The sequence below is a fragment of the Pteropus alecto genome, unplaced genomic scaffold, assembly GCF_000325575.1.
Source record: "Pteropus alecto unplaced genomic scaffold, ASM32557v1 scaffold206, whole genome shotgun sequence".
Classification (NCBI taxonomy): domain Eukaryota; kingdom Metazoa; phylum Chordata; class Mammalia; order Chiroptera; family Pteropodidae; genus Pteropus; species Pteropus alecto.
In genome coordinates, this window is record NW_006438906.1 from 5,363,082 (window position 1) to 5,376,826 (window position 13,745).

The window sequence follows — 13,745 nt, forward strand, 5'->3', positions numbered from 1 at the left end:
ATAGAATACTATTGTGGGCAGTGTTTACCCTCCTGTTATGATCACTGTGTCAGAGTGCTATGCGACCCTCTTCTGACTTGTCCTGCCCTATATGGAATCAGATTTATCTTGAGTCAGCCAAGAAGTCCATACCATAACAGTCTGATTTAACGTTGCTGTCATTGTTGTCTATCATCAGCACCATGAAAGGACTTCTATGTAGAATATACATGCAAACTTTAAACAGAAGTTTGAATTTCACTATGTTAAGTTAGGAAATCTCTCTCATTTTAAATTCAGAACTGTGAACCAAATATAGTAAGCATAAAAACTAGGCAATGAATACAGAAAAGATTCATTCAACACATATTTAATTGTCTCTACCATGTGACAAGTACTTCATTGTGTGCTGAGCAAAGAGTAGGGAACAAAATAGATAGTCCTTATCCTCATGTAGTTTATTGTCCGGGGGACATAGACGTTAAACACATGTAATCCGCATGTCAGACTCTGTCCCGCATGTGCCCCTAGAGATTCATAATTCCTGGACACATGCCAGTTTTTTTCCCTCCCCACAATTTCTTAGCATTTCCCAGGGTTACTTATTTATGCATCTCACCACTTATGCATCCTCAAAGATACTCTCTATTTCACCTTATAACATCTGGCTGTAGAACTCAGTAGTAGCACTACTCGTTTTCATTTTATGGTTTTTAGAGATTTTTTATGGATTTGGGGACTTGTGGGTAAAGGTCCCACTGCGGATTCCTTCCCTACTGTTTGGTTTCTCTCTTTCTTCCTGCTCTAGAGCAGCCATCACATCTTTTCTGTATCTTATGCACGACCGTGTAACCTACACCCAGGCCTGCAGCACGCACAGTTCTTTCCTAATGGAAATATTTTTATTTTGTTGATTTATAAGCTAAAATTTCAGGAAGTGTTATTTAGTGGTGTCTATTTCTTTCTGCAGACCTACGGGGCATTATTCTGTGAAACAAGTGCCAAAGACGGTTCAAATATAGTGGAAGCTGTTCTCCATCTTGCCCGGTAAAGTTTGTCTCATATTTGGAAAACTGGAAGTAGGGTTGAATTTTCACTTAGTTGCTGCATATGTCAAATTTCTTGACCATCACATGAATATACATTGGAAAACACTGTCTTGTCTTTCAGTAGTGGTTAGAGAAACAAACATGGATTTTATAAAAACCGATACTGCTGCTTGTTCACTGTAAACATGGGCAAAATACTTTTACTGCCAGAACAAAGCAGGTGTACCCAAGGTAGTGCTGACCTTTCTGGAAAATGTCACCACAAAGCTAATAGTTAACTTATTTGAATCATTTCCAGGAATGAGATTTTAAATACAAGAGACTATTATGAATATAACTATTACGACATTTTCCAGGGTAAAGGAAATAAAACATCAGTAAAATTATGTGTCATGCCAGTTGGAAGCACTTTGTTAAAATTATTACCCAGATAATCATTAAGCCAAAGCAATGGTGTTAATAATAAATAACATTTCGGGATGTAGATCAGAATAAGAAATTGCATCATTGAGGAGTTTGGATATAAATGTGTTTTAATCCTTAGAGTATTCTTAGGAAATAACAACATTATCTATTAGACTTAATCTATTCTGCCTGGTTTTCTGCCACAAATGAAAAGATGATTTATTATTGGCCTAACAGGATTAAATATCCAAAAAAAGAAAAATAAAGAAGAATAAAAATATGTATGTTGCCAATGATCTTTAATTGCTGACAAAGCAAAGACGTAATTTTAGGCATAGTGCTTAGACATAATATAGTGCTTTTCCTCATCACTTGTGAGGTTTTACAAGAATCTTAACTTGAGTACGATAATTGGCCTCTTCTGCTAGTATACGTTGACAGTTAAAATACTTTGCAGTGTTTTAAATGCTGCTTTTCTATTAACTAACTTGATGTTTATAGTGCTTATTAGAATAGAATTCTGTTAATCGAAGGCGTGGACTGGGGCCTTGGCAGAGACTGTGGCTCTCACTTGAGAGAATCAGGGAATGGGCCCCAGAACCTTAGGTGGCCTGTGTGGCATTAGTTTGTGGCAGGCCTTGGAGGATGCCTTGAGCTTAAAATCAGAGTTGTTGAACATTACCTCCTTTGACATCCGTCCAAGAGAGAGAGCCACCTCCCACTACCACACTGGAAATCATTTTTGTTTAGAGCAAAAACAGTGCTAACTTTGAGTATGACCTAAAACAGGTAAAAAAATAAATAAATAAAATAAAGCAAACATTTAAACATGTATAAATTCAAGTGAATTACATAATTTTTGCTTGTGATTAGTAGAATAATTGTGGGCTAATATCACATTTGTCAAATAAGAGCCAAAATAAAACCTTCATAGATTAGGTAAAATAATGGGTTCCATACACCTGTGGGTGCACAGCCATTTTGGTCAAACAAGATACATTCAGTAAATGGGGAAGCGGGGAGTTTCAACGAAGTGGACTGAAGATGGAGTAATTGCTGAATTGGTCAGTGTGTTCACTGTTTTCAGATGGTTGTGTGGGTGTTTCATTCCAATGTACATGAGACTTCCTGGATGGGAATGATGTGCCTGGTGAGGTACATGGGTGTGGGAAGGATCTGCAGGTCTTTAGAGCATCGTTGGTCCCAAGGCTGGACAGGAGCTCAGGGCTGCCGTGGGCAGTGCAGTGCTGAATTGCTGCTCCATCTGAGCAGGAAAGGATGCTGCAGGTCAGGCCCTCTGTGTGGCTGTTGGCTGCTGCCCAAGGTGTTGAAGGATTGTGGTATCAGGAGGCTCAAAGTCGAACCTTAAATCTACCCCTGAATAGCTGCGAAGTCTTGAACAAGTCCCTGTCTTCCTTTAGGCATCTCTAAACTGTAAAATAACAGAGGAGGCTGAACAGTGATCTCTAACGCCCTTTCTAGCTCTGAAAGTGTGGTTCTCTGTAACAGCCTGTACTCCACTGAATAACGTAATAGTTATTTAATGCTGACTTGTCTTGTGGAGTCATGTTAAAGTTAAATGACTCCATATTGCCATGGTCACACCCAGAGTGCAGAATCGATTTTCTTTATTATATCATAAAGATGGGAGAGGCTGTAAGCCTCCTGTCCCCATCTGCTCCTGCCAGTGTATTGAGTCAGCCAAGCAGCAGCCCTGTTTATATGGTGGAGCTTCCACCAGGCCTGGGTTTGTTTACATAAAACACTTGTGTGCACAGGCATTTTGATAACGAGGGCACTTCTTGTGAATCATTTATTAAGAAGTCAAGAAGTCGTTTTTATTTTATTTTTTATTTATTTTTTTATTGTTGTTACTGCATTATGGCCGGTTTGAGGTCTCTAGTCATGTTAGCAGTTTGTTAAATATGAAAATTATAAAGAAAGCAAATATATAAAAACTTCAGTTTGCTTTATACTCTGCCTCCTGATTTACTTGTCAAAGTACCTAAGTCTTAAAAGGAAACAGTATAGTCTCCACAGGTAATGCAAAACATGTAAGTTCTTGATTTAGAGCTTGTAAGATAGATAATTCCCAACACAGTTCCTTTCACACCATGTCATATCATAAAACTTGAACTAGATGGGTTTATGGATATGCACTGTCTGAAGGATTCATTTTTGAAGGGAGGCCGTAAATGTTTGCGTAACCACCTGAACTACTCAGCTTTTTCTTGGAAAACCTCTCAATCCCAGGAAAAGTTTTTCTTAGAAATGCAATTTCCCTATAGTGCTGGTAGGCCATTCATCACAACCATTGTCCATTGGTAAGTGAATTTGCCATCTCCAGAACCACAGGCTTTAACATTTTGCCATTGATTCAAATTCAACAGCCATTTCAATTGCTCAATGGCCTGAAATTTGAGAAAAATGTAGAAAGCTCAGGCTGATGTTATCAGTCTGGTGCAATTACTGAGCCCTTTGGGCGAAAATCTTTTCCTAAGATTGAGTCATTTAAAATGTAGTTGTTAAGCAAATGGTAGTTTTTGGTGAGATAATTTAATTTTCCCAACCTTAAACCTGTTTTAGATGTTTGGGATTATATCTTTCTAATTTCCTTAAAAGAGACATGCCTACATTTTTGGTGGATTAAAGAAACTGAAGGCCAGATGAATGATGTGGATACCTATTTTGCTCCCTTATTTGCTTTCAGGTTCAATAATGCATGTATTATAATGAGCACTCAGCATAAGAAAGCCCTGCACATGGTTCAATAGAGATATCAAGGGAATGTGAGACAGGCTGTGCAATTTAATGTTAGAGAAAAAATAAAAAAGAAAAGCGTATGACCAGGCAGCCATATAATATGTAGCTGAGAGAGGCCACTGGACCTCCCAGAAGGGAGAGATGTCATTTGCCTTATGAGGATGCTGTGTTTATTATACCCATTGTATAGATAAGAAAATTGAGAATTAGAGTGATTAATCACCTTACTCAAAGTGACACAGCTACTAAGTGGCAAAATTGGGACTTGTCACTATTAATCTGAATCATTGGATTGCTATTTAAATGTTGATAATTTTAGGATTTCATTCTGCACTCTCTTCCTCTTTACTCTCTTTCTGCCTAATATCTTCCATCCTCATGGTTTCTGGAACTGTTTCTAGCTGGTGACTTCCAATTTGTATATTTTCAACCCCCACCTCTTTTTGATTCTATAACCATATCCCTACCCAACAACTGGAAATTCTGTAGGCATAACTGACCCAACATATTCTAAGGTATTAAGTTTTCTTTAAAGTCATTTCTCATTCTATATTCCCCTTCTCAGGAAACTACCAAAATTATAATTAAAAATGGTAAATTGGAGTCAATCTTGACTCCTCCCAATCTTCCTTCATCATCTACCTCTAGTGAGTTCTGGGGCTCTGTTCATTCAGTGACCTCTCTGTAGTCTGTCCTGAATCTGTCCATATTTTCATTTGTTCATATTTTCAGTCATTTTCCTTCCCTCCCTCTCTCTCTCATTCTCTCTCTTCTCCCTTTCTCTCCTCTTTTCTCTCTCTTCCATCTCCTCCCTCTTTTCTTACCTCTCCCTTCTCTCCCTCTGCTTTGCTTCAGGCTTGAGAATTTATTGTGTGGGAATTTCCTGCCTTTGCAGGAGGCACCTAAGTTTCTGCTTCAGCATTTCTCCAACATCAGATTATCCTCTACCCTGTAATCAGGGTAATTTTTAAAAATAAAAATGCAATTAATACTTACTCTCTTGCTTACACCCCCCACACTGGTGTCCTACCTACAGCATAGAGTGTGAGCTCCTTAGCACGTGGCTTAGTCTCTCGTAGCCTGACCTGACCTACCGTTCTGACTTTATCTCTTACCTTGCCTCCCAAACCAATGATAATCTATAGACGTAGCAAACTTTGTTTCCAGTGGTGGCCCAGCTCTTCTGTGCCTCTTTGCCTTTGTGCATGCTATTCCCTGCACCTGGAATGTCCTTTCCTCATTAACTGAAGGTGAATTCCTATTCTAGCAAGAGGTCACTCTGCTTTCGAAGTGTCCATGAAGCACCATCTCCATGAGGCCTGCCTTCCCTGCACCTAGCACACTGCGGTGCACCCTCTGTGTTCCTGCAGCACACTGTGCGTGTGTGGTAGCTGCTCTCTCGGGACCTGGTAATGATTTATTTAGACTCCTGACTCTGCCTCAGAGCTCACTAATTGAGGATCCCAGAGCTGGGCATAAATTGGATATTTGTTGAATGACCAAATGATGGAGATTTTGCAACTGCAAGTTGTATTAGTCTTATGTTGTCGCTGTAACAAATTCCCACTAACCTAGTAGTTTAAGCAGTGAAAATATATCTTACAGTTCTGGAGGTCAGAAGTCTGAAATGAGTCTTACAGGGTCTTAGGGACTGAATTGTGTTTCTTTTTTTTTTTCCTGACTGTTTCCTCATCTGTGAAGTGAGGGTAATAATGCTGCCTGTCACTTGTCACCTGTCATGGGTGTGTGTGTGTGTGTGTGTTGTGGTGTGTATTAAATAAGAAAAATATGAAAACGTGTAGCGTAGTGTTTATTAGCTGGCCTTCAGTAAGAATTATTTTCTCTTTTTTTCCTACTCACAGTGCAGTGGTTTTCAAAAGTTAACACCTATCAGCACCTTCAGGAGCTGTGCTGACCAAATTGGTAGCCACTGGCCACCTGAAGTATGGCTAATCCAAATTGAGATGTGCCGTATATATTAAATACTATAAAAATTGTAATGTATCTCATTAATATTTTTATTGATAACATGCTGAAATGATATTTTCATTCTACTGAGTTAAATATATTAAAATAAATTTCACCTCTTTCTCATTACATTTTTTTAGTGTAGCTCCTGAAAAATTTTAAATTACATATGTGGGTTACATTTTATTGCCATTGAGCAGCATTGCTGTAGTGAGAACTTGCTGATTGCCGTATCTACCACTCTATAAACAGTTTCATTCGTCTACTGCTCTGGAACACAGCACCCCAAAACTTAGTTGCCTAAAACAATAGCCCCTTTGTATTTTTTGAGATGACCAGAATTGGCTTCACTCTGTTGGAAGGTTCCTCGGTGTCTCCCACGTTTGCAGTCAGATGGCCGCTGGGCTATCTCAGGCTGGACGTCTGCCATCAGGGTGCACTGCCTCGCGTCTGCCACCAGGGTGCGCTGCCTCGCGTTCTCTCATCTCCCACGGCTCCTCTGCTGGCCTCTCCCCCTGGACAGTTTAAATGGCAGCTCGAAGCGGCCAGGCCTTATTGACGCCTGGCTGGGGAGTCACAGCATGCCGTTTCCATGGTGTTCCGTTGGCCTGAGCAGTCACAGAGCCGGTCCTGACCAAGGGAGTGGTGCACGGGCTCTATCTCTTACTGGGGGAGCACCAGGCACTGACAGGGAAGGGTGGAATTGTTTGGGGATGTCTTGGGAACTAGCTGTCACACTCCCCTCACCCACAGAGATTGTCATTCAGCTTATCTAAAGTAAGACTTCAGGATCTGATATTTCACAAGCATCCTCAGGGGCTACACTTGGAAGGACACTTGAGATCATGGAGATTTTTTGTTAGTGTTTCCTCTAACAGTTAATTCTAAAAGAAATTTAGGAAGATGCTAAAGGAAGGTTTTTTTGTTTGTTTGTTTGTTTTTTTTTTGGTGGATTTTAACCATTGTCACTTTCAGGATCATGTATAATTAAAGAATGCTTATAAAGTCATCATTGCTTTTGTTAATGTCAGCAAGCATTGGCTGAGGATGGGAGCCATGATCCAGATTGTTAAGAGTGAGCTGTGCGTGTGGCACACTATAATGCATGTGAAACCACAGAAGAGAGCAAGAGGAGTCTGTGTACATATGTGTGTACACATGTGTATATGTACCTGTGCATGTGCATCTGCATGCATGCCTGAGTGTAGGGCCTGGTGCTCAGAATGCAGGTGCTGGAGCCAGTCTGCAGGGTTTGAATCCCAGCTCTGCCCCTTCTCCAGCTGTGTGACTAAAGGGGATTCCTCATATATAAAATATAAAATGGGGCACAACAATTCCTATGGTTTTTGTGAGGATTAAATAAGTTAACACCTATAAAGCGTTTGCAACAATGTCTGGATGGCACATAGCAAGTGCTCAGCAGTGCTGTTTTTGTTCCTACGGAGCCATTTGTGGTTTAATTTTGTACCTGAGTAATCCCCCTCTCTATCTCTACCTCTACCTCTGTCTCTACGTCTATCTCTCTCTTTCTCTAGGGAAGTGAAAAAAAGAACTGATGAGGATAACAGCAAATCCATTACCAATCTGACTGGGAGCAGTTCCAAACAGTCAACCCACATGAAGAATTGTTGCAAGGGTTAAAGCAAAAAACATCCTTGGCCTCTGAAGTCTTCGTTTGCAGAGTACAGAATTTGTATGACTCATTGCTTCTTACGTACAGTGGTGCCACCCACGGACACTGTCACATGGAGAGTTACAGTGCGGGAAGTCTGAACTGTGTTCTCGGTCCCTCTGGAACCTCAGCTCTTCTTTGCTATGTTTCCATGAATGATTTGGATCCCCTGATTAAATACACTTGTCATATCTTTACAGAGTCTTAAAAGATAACCTGTAAAAGTTTTTTTTAAGTGCTGAAAAAAAATAATCACATGCTCAGAACAAAGCTGTAGAAGAAACTCACATAATTAGACTCATGTGGTAGATAACTGACTTTGTAGATAACCTATGACTGATGACATCGCCTTCAAATATTTAATAACAGAGTACAAATAAAAGGGGGTGATCATCCTAGTAAATAAAAGGGGGTGATCATCCTAGTTTTGTTGTTAACTAGCCTTGTGGTCTTGGGCATGTCGACAGCCCACGTTAGATCTGTTTCTTCATCTGTAAAACAAGGCAGTTTGGCTTTGCTGGCCTTGGCCCTCACATTCGGTAGCGCTTTTGAGCAGTGAGGAGAGCACCATAGCCCACGGTTAAAAAGGACTCTGGTTATGTACTTTTTAAATACTGGAGTATTGATTTTTCTTACTTCTGAAACAGCAGAATTTAATTGAGTAAATAATGGTAATTTTTAGGCTCCAGTGGAGACACAAAAATCTATTTATTTGTATGAAGAAAAAACATTTTTGTAACAAAAATAGTTGTATATAAAAGGGAATATTTTATGATCTCAGAATACTTACAAAGTCCTTGGTTTAAATTCAGTGTTCAAAATTTTAATGAAAACATAGTAACGCCACATACTTCTGAAAGTATAATGCCCAGGAAAGTTGTTGCTCTTCACTTAAAAAAGTACACCAGTGAGCAGTTGCCCAGGGCTGGGGAAAGGAGGGAACTGACAGTGACTGCTGATGGATATATGATACCTTTTGGGGATGATGAGAATGTTCTGGAATTATTTTGTGGTAATGGTTGCACAACTTCGTGAATATACTAAAAGCCACTGAATTGTGTACTTTAAAAGGGTGAATTTTATGATCTCTGAATTGTATCTTATTAAAAAACTACATCAGCCCTTAGAATGATTTAACATTTTGCCAAACGAAAATAGGCATGTTTATTTCAAACCTCATGGTTTAAAAGCATAATATCCAATATAATATAGATCCCTTTACTCCCTATTTGCCAGCATTCACTTCCTTAAATATGAACAATGAAAGAAATGTTATGTATGGTTTTTGGAAAATCATCTCTTTAAAAGAGGAACCGTGATTAGGAAAGGAATCACAGTCTTTTGTTCAATGAATGTGACTAGTGACTCATCCTCACCAAGGTCCTGGTTGGTCTTGCTCTCCTTCTAGAACCCACAATGCCTCCCCGACTTCCCCACTAAAATACCTCTAAGAGCCAAAGGAGTCAACACTTGACTCTAGGGTGGGTCAGTGAAGCCTGGTTTTGGGATTTTGATTTTCAGTGGTCTGAACCAATTCAATTATTCCCAACCGGAGGTCTGAATTTACCTTGCTTCATATAAGTTCAGGCCCCAAGTAGTTTGCCCAGAAAACTTAAATAATAAGCTGTTATTTATTGTCTTACATAAGTTAAAAACATTCCTTTTTTTGATGAATTAAAACAATTCATTGTAGCAATTTTTCTCCTGTTTATGATTTTTATCATCAAACTTTAAATTCTCCAACCTTCATTTTTGTTGTAATGAGGATTAATGAGATAGATTACACACACAGATTACAAATAGTCATGATATCATTTATTGTGCCTTCTCTCTATTGATGACATTTAGGTTTTTTTTTGTTGGAAGGTTGGAGCTATCCATAGCAACTCCACCATGGATTCCGTTTCCGATTTTATGCTTTTAGGTTCCAGGAAAAAAAAAAAAGTTTACATTCTCACCAGAAAGAATGCCTTGCTTATGGGGAACTGTTGGACTGAACAGGAGGGAGTGGTGGCCATTTTTGTGACATGGTGAGATGAACGTTCTGCCACTGCTGTTTGCCTAGGTGGCATCTATGGAGCCTGGTTTAGAATGGACCTGACACATATGTGTTGACATATGGGACTCACATTTAGGTATTTGGTGTAATTGCACAAAACCATGTTACTATACATGTTATCATACTGCCTTTATTTATTTTCCCCAAAGTGTCTCTATTTATCTTACCATCTGTACATAAGAGTATGCCTTTGATGCAGAAGTATTATCTTGGTCTTTGCTTCTGAATTATATGTCCAGTATGCCCAAATCCATTAGATTACATAGGCGCCTTTGATAGACAAAGCGATCATCTTTAACTATTCGAACTTGGATAAATTTTTTGGGAACAAAATATAGCTCTAGTAATCTTGTTTAAAGAAAAGCTACTTACAGATCTTTCAGCTGCACTGCTAAGAAATCGTGATTATTACCAACATTTGATTTCATGGCATTCTTAAAGTATATTTCCATTAAGAACAAAAATACAGTCATGTGTCGCTTAATGACAGGCATAGTTCTAAGAAATGCTTTATTAGGTGATTTCGTCATCGTGCAACCATCATAGAGTGCACTTAACAAACTAGATGGTATAGCCCACCACACACCTAGGTCATATGGTATAGCCTAGTGATCCCAGGCTACAAAGCTGAACAGCATGTTACTATACTGAATACTGTAGGCTACTGTAACACAATGGTAACTATTTGTTTATCTAATACACCTAAACATTAAAAAGGTATAGTAAAAATAAGGTATAAAAGGTAAAGTGTTTCTGTGCACAAGTGGGGCATTAGTGGGGCAGAGGAAGGGCTGTGGAGGAATCGGTCATTGCAGGAAAAGTAGATATCAGGAGGAGGAAGGGAGAGAGGGAAGGAAGAAAGAGAGAGTGAGCAGAGATTGAAGGAGACCTAGAGAGATAAAGCTTGAGAAGGGAAATAATACAAGGAGACGAGGAAGTGATGGGGAGAGAGAAGGAGAGGGACACTTGTCTTTTCTGGTCTGGTCTGGGAGGAAAGAGGGATAAAGAAACAGAGTAAAGATGAATGAGGTGAAGTGAGCCTGTGCGCAGGAGTGTGTGAGTATGGAGGCTGGTGGGCAGCCTCCCCTCCCCAGCCTCCTCTTCTCTCTCCCTCCCTAACTCAAGGCCACGGTCATTGGCGGGCCTCGGGTGGGGCAATATGCTGAGCTTCCTCTAAACCAGCCAGAGCTAGCAGTAAACTCGACATCATAGTTGGGTCCAGCCTTTTCTTTCAACATTGCAAACAAACTTTTTGCTTATAATCCATTATAATTTTATGGAGCCACCATGAATTTGGTCTGTCTTTATGTGATACATGACTGTATTTCATGTTTTTAACTTAGACTTAATTTGATACATTTACATAGTTCTATGCAAGTAACTTGTCTAAATTTTTCCTTTGAGAGCCTTTAAAATCACAATTATACTATGCTCCCCTTTTATGTATCCTGACACACCGGATAATATTTTAATTTCATCATGGGAAAAGAATGTTGAATAAGAAGTCATTTTTTACTGTTAACTTTTAGCCTCATGCATTTTTATAATTTATTTTTTCCACTTGCTGCTTTATATGACATATGTGACATTTGATTATTTAATACTAAATGATTTGCATAAATCCAAGTTGCACAACCCTCTTGCTGAAGATAAAATTGAGGTTCAAGATAAAGATTTATTTTCATATTTGTACAGTGATTGGCTTCAGAGTGATGGTTTTTGTGGGCTTTTATTGTATATGTGTATAAGAAATTTCATATGTATATATTAAGTAGGCCTCTGAGTATTGAAAAATTGTTTTATGATTTTGATTTATATAGTTTACATTTTTCTAGTATCTGTCATATTTCGTTTATACTGTTTATTTCTCTTCAAACCATTAATAATTATACCATAAAGTATAATTTTTATAGCAGTGCAAATGTCTAAGGAACTACAAATATTTTCTGCATTGTAAATTCAATAAAGTAGGCTTCTTTTGGCCTTTTGGGTGTTTCTTTTAACTATACTGCAGGCATCCCTGAAGTAATTTTAATTCTAGGAGGTGCCTACATGAAATTGTGCCTCTAAACCCTTGTCTTTTTGTCCTGGGCAGCTAGCTGGCTGGTGGGAGAAAAGAATGAATACATGGTGTTCGGTACTATGGCGCAGCAGGTCAACCAGCTTGGGTAGGGGGATGGCCAGAAAGAGCGGAGCCTTTGTAGAAAAATTTCAGGACTTGCTCTGGCCATCCTCATGACCACATGGATCAGTCCCTTTCTCTGACATCCATCCTTCTCTCCCTGCCCCCCACACTGCCTAGCTAACTCCTGCTCATCTTCTGTTTTAGCTTAAACATCACTTCCTTCAGGGAGTTTTCCCCTCTGAACTCCCAAGCTAGGATGAGGTTGCCTGCTCTCACGTGTATAGTACTCTTTTTAATTGACCAGCATCCTTATTGCTCTCATACGTACTTAACTAGACATAATGCCCCAAATCGTTAGCCCTTGTGGTCTGCAGCTGCCTCCCTTCTGCTGCACACAGTACTTGAATGGGTGATCAAAGAATTAACTGTTTCAATGAGGCAGGTTTTGCAGAGTTTCTGCAGACACACACATAGTAGTCATGGACAGTATAAATAAGAGGCAGCATATTTTAGTGGCCACAGGTCTGAGCTCTGCAGCCAGCCTGCTTGAGTTTCAACCTGGCCTCATATACCTACTAGCCAGTTAACTGAACAAGGGGATTAATCTCTGTTCTAAAGCAAATACTTTAGAACAGTCTCAGCATGTTGTGACTAGAACAAAGTTTCAAAGTTTCAAAGAGTTTCAACCTGGCCTCATATACCTACTAGCCAGTTAACTGAACAAGGGGATTTACCAGCTTCTTCATTGGTAAAACAGGGATGATAAAGTACCTTTCTCATGGTTGTAAGGACTAAATGAGTTAATATATATAACAGGCTTGGAATAATACCTGGCACTTTCATCACCCTCAAAAAAAACTTTTTGAAGCACTGTTAATTGCATTAGTCTTGTTCAGGACCCTGGGTACTGCCATCAATGAGTAACAGAACTCCTAAAATTTACCAGATTACTCGGAACATGGGGCATTGTAGAGGATTCACTTTGACAAAAGTTCATTGACTACCTCCCACATATCTTGGTATTTTGATGGACACAAAGTTGGGGTATCACATAGGGTAGGATGTTGTGTAGGATGGTTTAAAAGAGAAGGAAATCATTGAGAGAAAAATGAGGGCCTGAAATTTAGAATGGAGAGTTGTGAATGGAATCCTTATAGGTATAGGATCTCCATTTATTAAGAACTGATTGGATCAAGTAGTTGAAGGGATGAAGAAAAATACCAGCGCTCTGACTGGGATGTCGAATCTAAATGACAGAGTGGTAGTGGGGTCACGGGGTTCTCTAATTAAATGCAAGCAAGCCTTTATGTTTATACTATGGTAAGTATGGTACAGTATGTGCATAGTGTGGTAAGTATAGTATATTGATCATAGTATAAACATAATATGCTTGAAAAGGATCTCCGGTGGATATATCCAAAAGTACACAAGATGGGAATGAATCCCTAGGAAAGCATATTGTTTTGCAAGCTTTAAAATAAAAATAACAGCTTTTCTTTCCAGATCTAGACATTAAGATGTGTTTTCATAGCTGAAAATGAAAACAGGCAAAAAATGTTTAAACTTGAAATTACAAGGTAAGATAAATTTTCAAATGCAAAATTCTAGGAACAATTACCCAGTTTTTCTTTTTTTTCTTCTTTTTTTCCCCCCCTGCATCTGTGTATCGGGTTGACTTGTGAATTTATATTTTTAAATTTCCATAGAAAGGGAATTTAGTTGTAA

The 13,745-nt window shown here is 39.1% G+C and overlaps 1 protein-coding gene across 1 annotated transcript in view; it reads left to right on the plus strand.

The window, feature by feature from the left end:
* The window catches only part of RASEF (RAS and EF-hand domain containing), a 62,825-nt gene extending 52,984 nt beyond the window's left edge, over positions 1-9,841 (plus strand). The window contains 2 exon segments of the mRNA XM_025049733.1: positions 950-1,026; positions 7,700-9,841. Of these exon segments, the coding sequence (XP_024905501.1) occupies positions 950-1,026; positions 7,700-7,805 (183 nt within the window). The 3' untranslated portion in view covers positions 7,806-9,841.
* The last annotated feature ends 3,904 nt before the right edge of the window (positions 9,842-13,745 follow it).